The sequence below is a fragment of the Vulpes vulpes genome, chromosome 4 (assembly GCF_048418805.1).
Source record: "Vulpes vulpes isolate BD-2025 chromosome 4, VulVul3, whole genome shotgun sequence".
Lineage (NCBI taxonomy): Eukaryota > Metazoa > Chordata > Mammalia > Carnivora > Canidae > Vulpes > Vulpes vulpes.
The window spans coordinates 78,720,805-78,737,503 of record NC_132783.1 but is presented as its reverse complement, the minus strand read 5'-3'; the positions used below and the strand labels follow the sequence as shown (position 1 = coordinate 78,737,503).

At 36.9% G+C, this 16,699-nt stretch overlaps 1 protein-coding gene across 3 annotated transcripts in view; it reads left to right on the top strand.

The window, feature by feature from the left end:
- Positions 1-16,699, top strand: part of DNAJC12 (DnaJ heat shock protein family (Hsp40) member C12) — a 51,152-nt gene that overhangs the window by 668 nt on the left and 33,785 nt on the right. The window contains exons 1-2 of one of the 3 annotated variants that reach the window (XM_026003485.2): positions 227-337; positions 6,374-6,480. In XM_026003485.2, the coding sequence (XP_025859270.1) occupies positions 6,403-6,480 (78 nt within the window). In that variant the 5' untranslated portion in view covers positions 227-337; positions 6,374-6,402. Of the gene's footprint in view, positions 1-226; positions 338-5,120; positions 5,203-6,373; positions 6,481-16,699 lie in introns of those variants that run through there. The other 2 variants (XM_072756142.1, XM_072756143.1) reach the window with 2 other exon arrangements.

Below are 16,699 nucleotides of genomic sequence, written 5' to 3'. Positions count from 1 at the left end.
TTATCCTTCTGCCTGTGTCTCTGCTTCCCCCCCCCCCCGTGTCTCTCATGAATAAATAAATAAAAATCTTAAAAAACAAGCAAGCAACCCCCCCCAACTAACCCCCCAACTCCCAACAAAACAAACACCAAAAACCCTTTCGAAGGGATCGTTCCCGGAGGCGCGATGTAACTGGGACTTCCGGCGACGCCCTTTCACGCCAGTCCCGCAGTGCCTCGTGGGAGTTGTAGTCCCGGGGGTGGGCGACGCCTCCAGGTGCCAGAGGAGATTGGGTATTTTTTCTGCGGTTGGTTCTGGGGTTGGGCGTCTGACTCAGAGTCTTGAGGTGCAAAGAACTGTAAGTCTGTTAAAAAGTTCTACATAATCATGTAGAACTATGTGTTCTGGAGTATGTGTTTTGAAAGTTTTTTTTTCAGTAGCCATATGTAAATAAAACAAATGGTAGTTGCTCTTTTAGAATACTAAAAAGCACAAAAAACCAAAACTGGTGGTGTGGCTACTTGGACTTGGTACCAACAGTTCAGAAAGGTATAAACGGAAACGAAAAGCCTCTCTTCTGTACCTGCCCAGCTCCCCCCCTAAGAAGAAAAACACCAGCTTTTTATTTCTTTTATTTTTTAAAAAATATTTTATTTATTCATGAGATTCACACAGAGAAAGAGAGAGAGGCAGACACAGGCAGAGGGAGAAGCAGGCTCCATGCAGGGAGCCCGACGTGGGGTTCAGTCCCGGGTCTCCAGGATCACGCCGTGGGTGGAGGGCAGATGCTCAACCACCGAACCACCCACGCGTCCCAAACACCAGCTTTAAAAGAAGATACAAGGTGCAATATGTATAATTGCACAAAAGTGATAATGCTATAATATGCTTCTCAAACTTCCCTTTTCATTTGATAATACATTTCTGTACTTGCAGAGAAAGCTATCTTACTCTTTTTAATGACTGTATAGTAGTTTATTCTGCAAATACCATAATTTATTCATCTACTGCCATCTTCTTCTCCGGTCCATTGAGGGACATTTTAGTTGTTTCTGATTTTTTTCTGTTGAAAGAATGTTGCAGTGATCACCTTGAACATATTTTGGTGCAAATCCACAGGGTAAATTCATGGAGACAAAATTGCCTGGTTAAGGAGATACAGCTTTATAAAAGTTAAATACCACCAATTTGCCAAGTTGTGCCAATTTACACTCTTATCCATTAATGTATGAGTGTGTTTACTTTTTCACTAGTGTTGGGTATTATCAAACTTTACAAATTCCACTTTCCTGAAAGGTGAACAATTTATTTTCTTTTGATTAGCAGTTTCATAGTTATAAATGAGATGATACTCTTAACGTATATTGGCCATCTATATTTCTAAAAGTATCCATATTCTCGGCCCAATTTTCTACTGGGTTGTTAGTTTTTTTCTTACTAATTTGTTTGCACTTTTTGTAAATTAAGGAAGTTAGTCTTTTGTCTGAGAATTATGAAATTGTTCTCCTTGCACATTGTTAACTTTCTGATTTTGCTGTTTTTTTTTTGCCACAAAAATGCACTTACTATTGATATACTCACATTGGAGGGTCTGGGTGCCTCAGTTGGTTAAGGCGATGGACTCTTGATATCAGCTTAGGTCTTTTTTTTAAATACTTTTTTTTCTTTATTTACTTATGATAGTCACACACAGAGAGGGAGAGGCAGAGACACAGGCAGAGGGAGAAGCAGGCTCCGTGCACCGGGAGCCCGACGTGGGATTTGATCCTAGGTCTCCAGGATCGCGCCCTGAGCCAAAGACAGGGGCCAAACCACTTCGCCACCCAGGGATCCCCATCAGCTTAGGTCTTGATCGCACCGTTGTGAGCTCAAGCTCCGAGTAGGGCTGCTGGGTATGGAGGCTACTTAAAAAGAAAATGATATACTCATATTGGTTACTTTTTCTATGGCTTCTGGGTTATTTGATTGTATGTAATTTATTTTGGCATAAGGAGAAATGGTTCTAGCTTTATCATTTATCATTTCTCCAAATACCAGAGGTCCCAACATGATTTTTGTTACCTTTGTTGGGTAGAAAACCCCAAAGAACATTAAAAACAAACCCTATAATGAGATGCCATGGCAGGTTTGGAGGTTAATTTTGGGAAAGAGTAGAAATAAATAAGTGGCACTCCAACTATTCTCAGAATACCTGGTTATCTTGTATTATTACTTTTTCTGAACCATGCCCCCAAAAGACTGCTAATATTTATTAAAATAAGGAATGAAAACTTTTCTAAATAATATATAACTTAAGAGAAAAAATTTATGAAAATGATTTTAAAACATGAGAATTATTGAAGTAGGATTCCCAAATTGAAAAAGTATTACATATGTTCAGATATAAGGCAAAGTTTTTCCGAATATCATCCTTTATTTTTTATTTATTTATTTTTAAAGATTTTATTTATTTATTCATGAGAGACACAGACACAGGCAGAGGGAGAAGCGGGCTCCATGCAGGGAGCCCGACGTGGAACTAGTTCCTGGGTCTGCAAGATCACACCCTGGACTGAAGGCAGCGCTAAACCACTGAGCCACCCAGGCTGCCCCCAATATCATCCTCTAGAAAAAAAGGTAGATGCCTTGTACTTGTAAACTTACATTTATTTCATAATGTATGATTTAAAACATGTAACTTAAAGGAAATTTTAAAAGTTAAATATTGTGAGATCAAAAAAATATTGTGAGATCATTTGATCATTTTGTATGTAACTAAATAATGAAAGTATTACGTGTAGGCATTTGATTATAATATAGGCACTATAATAATTGTATGTAATATATATACATATTTGGACTCAAATTTACTTAATTTTTTTGGACTGTCTTTTTTTTTTTTAATTATTTATTTTTGATAGTCATACAGAGAGAGAGAGAGAGGCAGAGACACAGGCAGAGGGAGAAGCAGGCTCCATGCACCGGGAGCCCGACGTGGGACTCGATCCCGCGTCTCCAGGATCGCGCCCTGGGCCAAAGGCAGGCGCCAAACCGCTGCGCCATCCAGGGATCCCCTGGATTGTCTTTTGATGGAACTTAGAGTTGGCTTATTGAGGTCTATGGTATATGGTGTATTCTACATAGTACATGGTATATTTTTGCCATTTTGTTATTTTTTTAAAAAAGATTTATTTATTTACTTGAGAGAGAGAGAGAGAGAGAGAGCATGCATATGAGAGAGAGAAAGTGCACAGAGGGAGAGGGAGAAGCAGACTCCCGGTTGAACAGAAAGCCCAATGGAGGGCTCTATCTCAGGACCTTGAGAATGACCTGAGCCACCCAGGCGCCCCATGCTATTTTGCTATTTTTGATCACAGCTTTAGTGTGGATATAGCAGTGCAATACTTTACCCTTAAAAGAAGTTCTGAAGTATAAATATCATTTAGGAATAAGGAGAAGGGTTTGGCATTGTTTACCTTGCATTATGATTCCTGTAAGCAAGGAGTTTTTCCCAAGATACAACAATTGGACTTACCGGTTGGAATGGATAGTAGCCCAGATACCTGAGAGAGGGGCCACCCTGTGATGGCAGAGATCATTTTATTCTTTGTCAACTCTACAGCACAATGTTAGCTTCCCAGGATGAGTAAATTGACTAACTACATAGCTGCAGTGGGGAATGCAACAAACCAAACCAAATCAAACCACCTGAAGAACAAACTCTGAATTGTCATTTCTATTAAGTCTGTAAATAGCTGTGTGATGTTTGGCATTTTGCAGTTTTTACTGATTTGTTTTTTATTGCTCCTTTTTAATTTTTATTTTTATTCCTCCTTTTTAATTAAAAGAATAATATATGTTTATCTTAGCAAATGGAGATGAGTAAGAAGAATAAAATGTAAACTATCTGTGACCCCATTATGTAGTGATAATGGTATGTTTTGGTATATATGCTTTTTCGTATTTTATCAATATACATAACATATTTATAAAACTGATATTGTACCATACATATTTAAAAATTTTAATTTTATATTTTTCCATCTATTTATTTATTTTTTTAAAGATTTTATGTATTTATACATGAGATACACAGAGAGAGAAGAGAGGCAGAAACACAGGCAGAGGGAGAAGCAGGCTCCATGCAGGGAGGCTGACGTGGGACTTGGATCCCTGGCCTCCAGGAGCAGGCCCTGGGCTGAAGGTGGCACTAAACCACTGAGCCACCTGGGCTGCCCTATTTTTCCTGTTTAGATTGAGATAAGACTTTTACCCACTGAGTCTTCGTGCTCAGTGAGTTTTTACATAGTACATACTGGTTTGTAAATTTTTTTCACCAAAAAATTGGAATATGAACATTTCCCAGATATTATGTATGTTTCTACATCATTTTATTTTTTGAAGGATTTTATTTATTTATTTAACAAAGAGAGAGAGCACAAGCATGGGGAGCGGCAGGGGGAGAAGGGGAAGCAGACTCCCCTCTGAGCAGGGAGCCCGACTTGGGGTTTGAACCCAGGACCCTGGGATCCTGACCTGAGCTGAAGGCAAATGCTTAACTGACTGAGCCCTCAGGCACTGCTATATTGTGTTTTATTTTTTCCTGTTTCAGACACTTGGGTTGTTTCTACCTTTTGGCTGTTGTGAATAATGATACTATGAACATGGGTGTGCAAATACCTGCTCAAGTCCTTGCTTTCAATTTTTTTGGGTAAATAACCAGACGTGGAATTGCTGCATCATATGGTAATTCTATGTTTAACTTTTTGAGGACTTACTACCCTATTTTCCATAGCAGCAACTTTACATTATTTGAAGGCTGTTTGTTAGTTATTCTAATCAGCATTTTGTGATTTCCAAATAAGTGTCTAAATACCCCAAGGGATGTAAAGTTTCCAAAACAGAAATAGCTATCCTTTATTTTAAAATTCCATACAGAAATTTAGTAAGAGAGGATATATAATGAAGGTTTTGTAAGAATGGTGCTTCAGTGCTTTATTTCTTTTCCAAAATAAATTTTAAAGAAGATGCATATAGGTGAGCTCCATGAAAACATTTCTTTTTTCAAGGTAATGTTTAAAGGGTTAAGATGGTTAAAATGTTCCATCTGTGACTACTCACCTTCTCTAAATCCTAGATCTGACCTGTGTATCCTAGGGCCACAGTGAACTGAAACATATTCCCTGAACACACTTTGCACCAGACACACTTTTGAGTCTGGAAAGAACCAGCTCAGGAGCAAAGGTACAGTGAACCAAACCTGGTCATCATACAGTTCTTCTTACTGCCCTATTTTATTTCCTTCATAGTATAAATCACTATTTTAATTGATTTTGTTTGTTTTCATGTTTCTTGTCTGTCTTCCTCCATCAAAATGTAAGCTTGTTAAGAACCAACTGACTTACCACACCTTTTCCCACAATCACACTGGACGCAGAACAGGTTCTTAATAAATACTTGTTTAATGAACAAACTATCAAATGATTGAGAATTTTCTCTCCTTGTCTATTTCCTTCTATGCTCAAACTATTTAAAACATTATGAAATAGTCTAAACACTCAGAAAAACACCCACTACCCAGATTTAACAAATTCTGAGAGTTTTATTGTATTGCTTCAAATTTTCTTCTATCTCGTAAAAAAATAAAGGAAAAAAGATAAAAATATACAAGAAATGGAGGGGCACTGGGTGGTTTAGTGGTTGAGCTGCCTTTGGCTCAGGTCGTGATCCTGGGTTCCGGGGATTGAGTTCCCACATTGGGTTCCCTGCGAGGAGCCTGCTTCTCCCTCTGCCTATGTCTCTGCCTCTCTGTGTGTGTGTCTCTCATGAATAAATAAATATAATCTTAAAAAAAAAAAGAAATGGAGAAATGGCTAATTTGGGGAGTACATAAAAATAGACAGACTTTGTCAACCCATAAAATGAATGTTTCAAGGGTGCCTGGGTGGCTCAGTTGGTTTAAGTGTCTACCCTTGGCTCAGATCATGATCATCAAGTGTCTACCCTTGGCTCAGATCATCAAGACCTGTGTCGGGCTCTCTGCTTAGCAGGGGTCTGCTTCTCCTTCTCCCTCTGTTGCTCCTCCCTGCTTGTGCTTTCTCTCTCGCTCTCAAGTTAAATGAAATCTTAAAAAAAAAAAAAAAAAAAAAAAAAAGAATGGTTCAAATGCATTATTTACATAAACTCAAACTACAGATCCCAGACAGCATTGCAACAGGTAGGCACGTGGCCTGTTCTTTTCTCTTCTGCAAACAGCCAATGAAGGGTAGAGTTTACAAAGGTCTAGGATGACATATGGTGTATTGACTGTGGCCAGCCTTAAATCTAGTTACTGCTGTTTGGAACGTGCTGCTGAGAACCAGATTTAAAAAGGCTTTTCTGATTAATTCACAGCTTATTCTGTCTCTTATTTCAGAGGGAAGAGAAGCTGATTTAGTAACCGAAATGGATGCAATTCTGAATTACAGGTCAGAAGACACTGAAGATTACTACATGCTATTAGGATGTGATGAACTGTCTTCGGTAAGACAGTGGATAATGCTGTTCTTTTTCAAGTTTTTATTTAAGGTTGTAACTCTGTACTTTTAGTCACATTGCCTAAAAACCTAACCTTATATTATTTTAAAGCACATTTGGCTTAGAGACAGTTAAGGGTTTAAAGCTTGGGTCTTTATTTGGATAGTGTCCTTTTGTGATTTTATAGATGTTTCTGATTGAATATGTGTATTCTGGCACATGGCCATAGACTTATTTCAAATATACTAAAAAATATGTATTTGAAATTTTATTGTAATGTTGTTGGCAGTATTTCACAGAATACATAAGCTATAGCTTTGTTATGGTAATTTATACCAAAATTGAGATGAAATATAATTTTCTTTTTTTTTGAAATATAATTTTCTAGTAATTAGTGTTTTTAAAATGTTTAATTAAAATATGTATTTTTATATGAGCAGTTAAATTATGTAAATCAAGAAACATCCTTTTATGTTAACATTTTAAAATCATGTGAGAGAAGTTACTTAAAAGGGTGATTTCTGAAACACAATGTGTGAAAATGCTGTAGTTGTTCACTTGATCTACATTGAAATAATGTCTTTAAAGGGTCACATAGACAATGATGAAGGTTGCTAAAGTTTTTTAAATTATGGAAAACTCCTATAATTCTATTTCCCAAGGGTAACACTATTAATATTTTGTTTATTAATGTTTTGTTTATTAATCTTCAGTGTTTTTCCTATATATATATATATTTTTTTAAGACATGTTTGGGAAGATAACATATGTTACTTGTTGATTCTGGCTTTTTATCCACTAACATTATAACATTATAAAATTTATAATATTCTAACATTATAACATTTCCATGTTATTAAACACTCTTCATAAATATTTTAATGCTAAACATTTCACTTTATTGTTGTATTACAATTGATTATCCCCTTATTGTTAAATATTTCATTTATTCCTAGTTTTTCAATGTTTTAAATACTATTGAGATGAGTAAGAAGTACATTTCAATTATTAGATATATCTTATATAATAATTATTAAAATGTTTTATTTTATTACTAAAATATAGCTATTAATATTAAAATATTTTAAAGCAAAACACTTTTCTATTTATCTTTGTTTCATAAGGCTAGAGTTTAGTAACAAAATGTGCTTAATTTTGTTTGGAAAATAGAATGTGACGTTGGATGTAAAGGATTAAAATCTCTATCTTCATCACACTGAGGGAGTTATCTTAAGTATCTTTTTTTTTTTTTTAAAGATTTTATTTATTCATGAGAGACACACAGAGAGGGGCAGAGACACAGGCAGAGGGAGAAGCAGGCTCCATGCAAGGAGCCCAAAGTGGGACTCGATCCCGGGTCTCTAGGATCACACCCTGGGCTGCAGGTGGCACCAAACCACTGTGCCACTGGGGCTGCCCTATATTAAGTATCTTGTAGTTAAATACACACACACACACACACACACAGCCCAGGTTATAATACTCTTTTAGTTGCATATTTCTTCTTTAGGATAATATGTTATTCTTGTTTACTTTGGTGGTGATTTACTTATAGCAATAGAGAACATTTATTACAATTTTTACCATCTGTGTTATGAATTATACTATTGCCAAATAATTTTTGAAGGAGATTTTTAAAATCAAAGAAACGTAATTTACCTTGATAAGCTTCACAATTTGGATTAAAAAACATTGTCATGCTGAGTTATAAAATAAGGGTCATTATATCCCCATAATAAATCTCTAGACCCTTTTAGTCAGTCTTTTATAGTTATATTATTGTTTACTCAGTCTACAAAGAAGGAGGATTAGTTTTGAATAGACTAAAAAAAATCCTATTGTTTATGAATAATGTTTATAACAGTCTCTTTCATTATAGCCAGCAATTTAGTTACCAATTATGTCATACTTCCATGTATGTACTGTGGCATATATTAAAAGGAGAATGAAAGCATTGTCTTGCTATTCCTTCTTTACTGATTCTGTCAATGACATAGCATGTTTAGGATTACAATCAGTTATTTAAAATGATCTGTCACAATTTTGTCAATTCCTTTTATATGTATCTTTCCCCTTTTTTCATTTATATCTTTCCCATTTAAAAATATTTTATTTTGGGGGTGCCTGGGTGACTCAGTCAGCTAAGTGTCTGCCATCAGCTCAGGTCATGAACCCAGCGTCCTGGGATTGAACCCTGCAGTTGAGTTCCCTGAGCAAGGAGCCTGCTGCTCCCTCTCCCTCTGACTGCTGCTCTCCCTTCTTGTGCTCTCTCTCTGTCGAATAAATAAATAAAATCTTAAAAATTTTTTTTATTTGTAAGTAATCGCTACACCCGGTGTGGGGCTTGAACTCACAACCCCCAAAATTAAGAGTCACATGCTCTACTAAGTCAGGCCAGCCCCCCTAAAATATTTTAATTCCATTTTTTGAATATTTAGTGTGACATTTCCTTTACTTGATTTGTATTGGATGGTTTCTTTTACTTCAAATATTCCTTGATTTGATGCTTTAAAAAGTTGACCAGAACTATTCATACTCAAAAGCAATTTAGCAGTTATAGTTTCAAAGCAACTTAATATTTTGATTCTATTTATAACAACTGTGTTGACACACACACATATAATACTTTTGCTTTAGTATATAGTTCTTTTTTCTGATTTTTTTAAAAAAAGATTTTATTTATTTGAGAAAGCAATAGAGGGAGAGAGAGAGAGAGAATAAGCACGAGTGGGAGAGAGGCAGAGGAAGAAGCAGACTTCCAGCCAAATGGGGAGCCAGACCCGGGACTTCACCCCAGGACTCTGGTATCATGACCTGAGCTGAAGGCCGACTCTTAACCGACTGAGCCACCCAGGTTCCTCTAGTATATAGTTCTTACAATTACAAGCTTCTGTTGAAAATTGAAGAAATGACATATATAAATCCCATGAGGATTTCCACACTGTTGAGTAGAAAACAACATACCCTCATTTCAAAAACATTTACTGGAGAAGGTTGATTTCAAGTTAGTCAGCTTTTTTTGCCTTGAACTAGATTTTACACAAAAGACACATGTTATGAAATCTAAAGTTTTTACTAATGCATACACCACACACCAGTGGTGTAAAGCATCTTCTCTGGTTTATTATTTTTTTTATTTTTATTTTTTTAAAATTTTTATTTATTTATGATAGTCACACACAGAGAGAGAGAGAGAGAGAGAGATAGGCAGAGACACAGGTAGAGGGAGAAGCAGGCTTCATGCACTGGGAGCCTGACGTGGGATTCGATCCCGGGTCTCCAGGATCGCGCCCTGGGCCAAAGGCAGGCGCCAAACCGCTGCACCACCCAGGGATCCCTCTTCTCTGGTTTATATCTTACTTGATTTTTTGATATTTGGTCACCATTTCAGTAGCAATGATAAGGCATCTTGGTTTCAAGATTTCACAGACTTGAAAATTGAGCATAAACTTGATAATGGAGATACCTATTTTTTGTTTCTAGTTCTCTTTCTTATTGACTTCAGACCACCTGGGTTTATTTTTTTTTTAGACCACCTGGGTTTTTTGTTTTTTTTTTAATTTATGATAGGCACACAGTGAGAGAGAGAGAGAGGCAGAGACATAGGCAGAGGGAGAAGCAGGCTCCATGCACGGGGAGCCCGATGTGGGATTCGATCCCGAGTCTCCAGGATCGCGCCCTGGGCCAAAGGCAGGCGCCAAACCAATGCGCCACCCAGGGATCCCGACCACCTGGGTTTAAATCTTACTGTTTACTAGTTATGTAACCTTGGGAAAATGGTTTAACTTTTCTATGCCTTTGTTTCCTAATCTGCAAATGGGGGTAATAATAGTACCCATCTCATAGAGTTGTTATGGGGATTAAATGATATATGATAAATAACATGCTTATAACAGTGCCTGGGACATAGTAAGTTGTGTATGTGGGCGATTTTGGCCTCACAGTAATTGTAGACTTGGAACCTTGTAAATTTGGACTATTCTATGATTGACATTTCAATGAATATTTTCTGTTAATTTTTTTTTTTGCAATAAGCTTGATGCCCAACCTAGGGCTTGAATTTATGACCTCAAGCTCAAGAGTCGTATGCTCTACCAATTGAGCCAGTCAGGTTTCTCCAAATGACTTTAAAATTTTTTTTTTTATTTATTTATTTATTTATTTATTTATTTATTTATTTATTTATTATTTTTAAAGATTTTATTTATTCATGAGGGATACACACACACACACACACACACAGAGGTGCAGAGACACAGGCAGAGGGTGAAGCAGGGTCCATGCAGGGAGCCCAACGTGGGACTTGATCCCAGGCCTCCAGGATCACGTCCTGGGCTAAAGGCAGCGCTAAACTGCTGAGCCACCCGGACTGCACATGACTTTTTTTTTAAAAAAGATTTTATTTATTGGGATGCCTGGGTGGCTCAGCGGTTAAGCATCTACTTTGGTTCAGGTCGTGATCCTGGGGTCCTGGGATTAAGTCCTGCATCAGGCTCCCTTTGGGCAGCCTGCTTCTCCCTCTGCCTATGTCTCTGCCTCTCTGTCTCTCATGAATAAATGAATAAAATCTTTAAAAAAATTAATAAAGATTTTTTTCTATTTGACAGAGAGACCACAAGCAGGGGAGTGGCAGGCAGAGAAGAGAGAGAAACAGAGACCCCGCTGGGCAGGGAGCCCAACACAGGGGGATCCCAGGACCCCAATATCACAATCTGAGCCCAAGACAGACGTTTAACTGACTGGGCCACTCAGGGACCTCCCCATTAAATGATTTTTAATTGACTTTAAAAAATATTTAATTTATTTATTTGGGAAATATAGCATAAGCAGGGGGTAGAGGGAGAAGCAGGCTTGGGAGCCTAATGTAGGGCTCGATCTCAGGACCCTGGGGTAATGACCTGAGCTGGAGGCAGAGGCTTAACTGACTGAGCCACCAAGGTGTCCCTTTAATAGACTTTTTAAGAGCAGTTTTAGATTCATAGCAAAATTGCGCAAAAGTCATAGAGCTTTTCCCTATACTTCTCCCCTCTACTCATGCATAGCTAGAGTGGTTCACTTGTTACAACTGAAGAACCTACACCGACATATTACTGTCATGCAAAGTCCATAGTTTGCATTATGGTTCACTCTTGGGGTTGTACATTCTATATGTTTGGACAAGTGTATAATGACATTTATCATACATAATAGTTTCACTACTCTAAAAATCCTCTGTGCTCCATCTATTTGAGTAATTTTTGATTTATAGAAAAGTTGCAAAAATATTACAGAGTTTCTATATACACTGCATCCAGCTTCCCTTAATATTAACATTATATTTACAGTTATCATGCACAGTAAAAGAATACAAATTAGAAAATTAGCTTTGGCACAATAGTATTTTTTTTTTTTTTTGGCACAATAGTAGTATTAACCCTGGGCTAGCAAGCTTTTTTTTTTTTTTGTAAAGGACCAGATAGAGTCAGGACTAGGGTGAGGCATGCAAGGCACTTAGGACACAAAATTTAAGGAGGCACTGACTCTTAGGGTTGTGCAAGTGCAGAAACCTAAGAAAGAGAGAGTACCTCTTTAAATCTAGGTGTTCTGCTTGTCTCACCCCAGTACTAGTTCTGAGATAGCAAACATCTTATGTTATGTTTGTTATATTATGTTATATTTGTTTTTTTTAATTTTTTATTTATTTATGATAGTCACAGAGAGAGACAGAGAGAGAGAGAGAGAGGCAGAGACACAGGCAGAGAGAGAAGCAGGCTCCATGCACTGGGAGCCCGACGTGGGATTTGATCCCGGGTCTCCAGGATTGCGCCCTGGGCCAAAGGCAGGCGCCAAACCGCTGTGGCACCAGGGATCCCTGTTATGTTATATTTGTTATTTATTTTTTTTTAAAGTAGGCTCTATGCCCAACCTGGAGCCCAGTACAGGACTTGAACTCATGATTCCAAGATCAAGAAGACCTGAGCAGAGGATCCCTGGGTGGCTGGGATCCTGGAGTCCTGGGATCGAGTCCCACACCAGGCTCCCTGTGTGGAGCCCGCTTCTCCCTCTGCCTGTGTCTCTGCCTGTGTCTCTGCCTCTCTCTCTGTGTCTCTCATGAACAAATAAATAAAATCTTAAAAAAAAAAAGACCTGAGCAGAGATTAAGGGTCTGATACCTAAGTTACTGAGCCACCCAGGCACCCTCACTTTTTTTGAGCTAGGGGACATTTTAGACTTTGCAGGACTTATGGTCTCTATCACAGCCACTCAGTTCTGCTAGTAGTGCAAGAAAGTAGCCATAGATAATATGTTAAATGAATGATGATGACTGTTTTCCAATAAAACTTTATTTAAAAAAACAGGGACAGCCCAGCTTTGACCTTCAGGCCAGAGTTAGTCAACCTCTGATATAAAGGATAGGTCTCATTCTAATTTCATCAGTTTCTCTACTACTGTCCGTTTTCTCTTCCAAGATCCAAGTTAGAATCCTTTCTTACACTTAGTTGTCTCGTTTCCTTGATTTTTCTCCACAGTGACAATTTCACACACCTTCCTTGTCTTTCATGATCTGGACACTTTGAAAAGTAATGAACAGTTATTTTTTAGAAAGTCCCTCAGTTTGGGTTGTCTCAGGTTTTCTCCTGATTAGACTGAAGATATGTGTTTTTGGAAAGAAGACTGCCGAAGTGATATTATACCTTTGTCAGTGTATCACATCTGGGCTACATGATGTTGATATGTCTTACTGACCCGAACACATAGTCAAGGTGGTGTTTGTCATGTTTCTTCTGCTTTGTTTTGCCCTGTAGAGTTGTTAGTTTCCCTTTTGTCATGAACAAATATTGTTGGTGGACATTTTTTGAGACTGTAGTGTGTCTCCGCAGACTTTCACCAGCTGATTTTAGTTAGCATCCTTTGGCATATCTTGCCTGTAACAATTACTACTATGGTGTTTGCCTAATGGTGACTTCCTATTTTCCTCATTCATTTTACAGTTATTATTCAGAATTCTTCTGTAAAGAAAAGTTATTTTTCTCCCACATTTATTTATTAAACTATTTTTTTGTCACCATAGATTAAAATTATTGTATTTTATGGATTGTAACACAATACTGCCATTATATATTTTGTGGCTCAAGTTGGTTCTCTAGCTCATGTTTTAATTATCATTTTATTAGAATGATGTAGGATCATCTTATGGAGTTTATTTCAGAGATATTGCTAATATTGGGGGTTTTATGGGAAAAATCCAATTTCATGCTAAGTTAATTGAAATGATGGATACTTATTAACTCACTTATTAAAATGAATCTTCTCTTTTCTATAGCATATCAGTTTCCATCACTAGAATCAGTTCATTATTTTGATGAATAAATCATAATTTTCAGAAAGGTCCTATTATGCTATAATCATGTTATTTAAAGAGTATCTGTCAGCCAATAATCAAGTATTTATTCAACACTTGGCACAGGGCCAGTACTGGAAGTAATGGGAGTAAAACAAAACAAAACAAAAAGGTGAGAAATAGTGTGTAAGAAACTTGGCATCCAGCTGAGGAGCCAAAGCTAATAATAAAGGAAATAATTTGAGAAAAAATAAGTATGGTGCTATGAGATACTATTTATAAGCGCAACAAGAATTAAAGGAAGAATATCTGAAAAGATTTCAGAGAAGAGATGAGGCTTGAAGTGATATTACTGGGTCAAAATTTAGACACATGGAGGGAGAGACCAGGCATTTGTGTGGCCAGGGAAAGTTGGAAAGGATCCATCTAAGTGGAAATCAGATTAGTGGTTATTCTGTAGTAGAGTATTTCCTAACATAGATCAAAATATTGTGCTAATAGACTATGGAAAAGGTAAGTTTTTAAGTTTTCAAGTTTAATTTCTAAAACTAATATATTTTCAATAAGAAATGTGGAATATGAAGAGAAAACAGAGAAAACAGAGAAAAATGTTAACCTAAATGCTTAAAATCTGAGAGTATGACATATCTATGTCTGCACATATACTGTATTGATGTGTTTTCTAATCTGTAGAATGGGAATAATAGCAGTGTCCACCTCAGAGTTGTTGTGGGAATTAAATGAGATGCTATATGCACAGTGCTTAGAACAGTGCCTGGCATATAGTAAGTCTCAATAAATCTTAGCTATTTATTATTATTGTTATTATATACACATATATATTACATAATCCCTTTTAAAGTAAAATTTATCATTTAATGCTTTATAGTTTACATTTCCTCCTAGAAATATGTTACATAATGTTTCTTAGATTGTTAAAAGTCTTCTACAAGATGATTTTTTAATGACTGCAAGATATCTTAGTCTATAGCAATATTTCAATTAACTTAAGTCTTATTACTGGGCACATAAGTTTTTGTTTAAAATTTATAACATTTGGAACCCCTGGGTGGCTCAGCGGTTGAGCGGCTGCCTTTGGCTCAGGGCGTGATCCAAATTCAGGGATCGAGGGCAGTCCCAGTGGCGCAGCGGTTTAGCGCTGCCTGCAGCCCAGGGCGTGATCCTGGAGACCCGGGATCGAATCCCACATCAGGCTCTCTGCATGGAGCTTGTTTCTCCCTCTGCCTGTGTGTGTCTGCGCCTCTCTCTCTCTGTGTTTCTATGAATAAATAAATAAAAATCTTAAAAAAAAAAAAATCAGGGATCGAGTCCCACGACCCACGTCAGGCTCCCTGCATGGAGCCTGTTTCTCCCTCTGCCTATATCTCTGCCTCTCTCTGTGTCTCTCATGAATAAATAAATAAAATCTAAAAAAAAAATTAGAACATTTTATTCATTGAACCTTCTTATAACTAAATAATTTTCCCACCTCTGTCTTCTTAGACAAATTCCTAGAATTGGAATTGCTGTATTGAAGAGTATATGTATTGATATTTATCTAATTCTATCATATACACACATATTTCCAGGAAATTTGCATTTTCACTGGGAGAATATAGAAATGTTCATTTCTTTGCACTTTCAATGACACTGGTCATTATCATGACTTGGATGTTTTGATTTATTTGATTATGAGTAAAGTTGAACATTTGTTTGTATGTTTACTGGCCAGCATAATAGGCAGTTTTCCAGACCATTGGACATTGGATCAAGAAGGCAGGATTCAGTGGACCTTGTCATGGCGAGCCTCATTTGTCCATGGGCTGCAGTTGGCACAGGCACATGGGGTGGATGCCAGGACATTCACAAGACAAACTAACCCACTTTACTAGTTGGTTTATCCAGAACCAGCCCTATATAGGAGACTCATGATAAATTTTGTGATACTAAAACTATAAAGAGTAATGAAAGACAGTTATGGAATATTCTTAATTTTTTTAAAATATAAAATTAGCGAAGTAAGGACAAACATTATATAGTCTCATTCATTTGGGGAATATAAAAATTAGTGAAAAGGAATAAAGGGAAAGGAGAGAAAATGAGTGAAAATATCAGTGAGGGTGACAAAACATGAGAGACACCTAACTCTGGGAAATGAACAAGGGGTAGTGGGAGGGGAAGTGGGTGGGGGGTTGGGGTGACTGGGTGATGGGCACTGAGGGGGGCACTTGGCGGGATGAGCACTGGGTGTTATGCTATATGTTGGTAAATTGAACTGCAATAAAAAAATTAAAATAAAATAAAAAAGAGAAAATATAAAGAAGAAACTAACAATCACATACGTTAGCACTGTTGAGAATGAACCATTTTGAAACATTTGCTTCCATGGGCTAATACTAGAATGTTTCCTAATGGGATAGGAATGAAAAAAGAAAATAACAACAATAAACACTCCCCAAATTTTCTACCTTTGATAGATATGTATAATTTTACCCATTTATCTTATTAAAATCCTCCAATATATATATATACATATATATACACGTACGTATATATATAAGTGTGCAAAAAATGTATCTTGAAGAGTGAAACCTGTTTTTCGGGGGGGATAAGTAGTAAAGTGGCTTTTACTTTTTGTTCTGTATTGATATAAACGTTATCAAAGAGAGATTGTGAATATTCATAAATAATTTAAAAATGCTTATACTACTACTAGAATCTTTAGGATTTTTGATATTTTAAAATTTATTTTATTTTATTTTAAAGATCTTCTTTATTTATTCATGCGAGACACAGAGACATAGATAGGCAGAGGGAGAAGCAGACTCCCTGCTCAATCCAAGGACCCTGGGATCACAGTCTGAGCCAAAGGCAGAAGCTCAACCACTGAGCCACCCAGCTGCC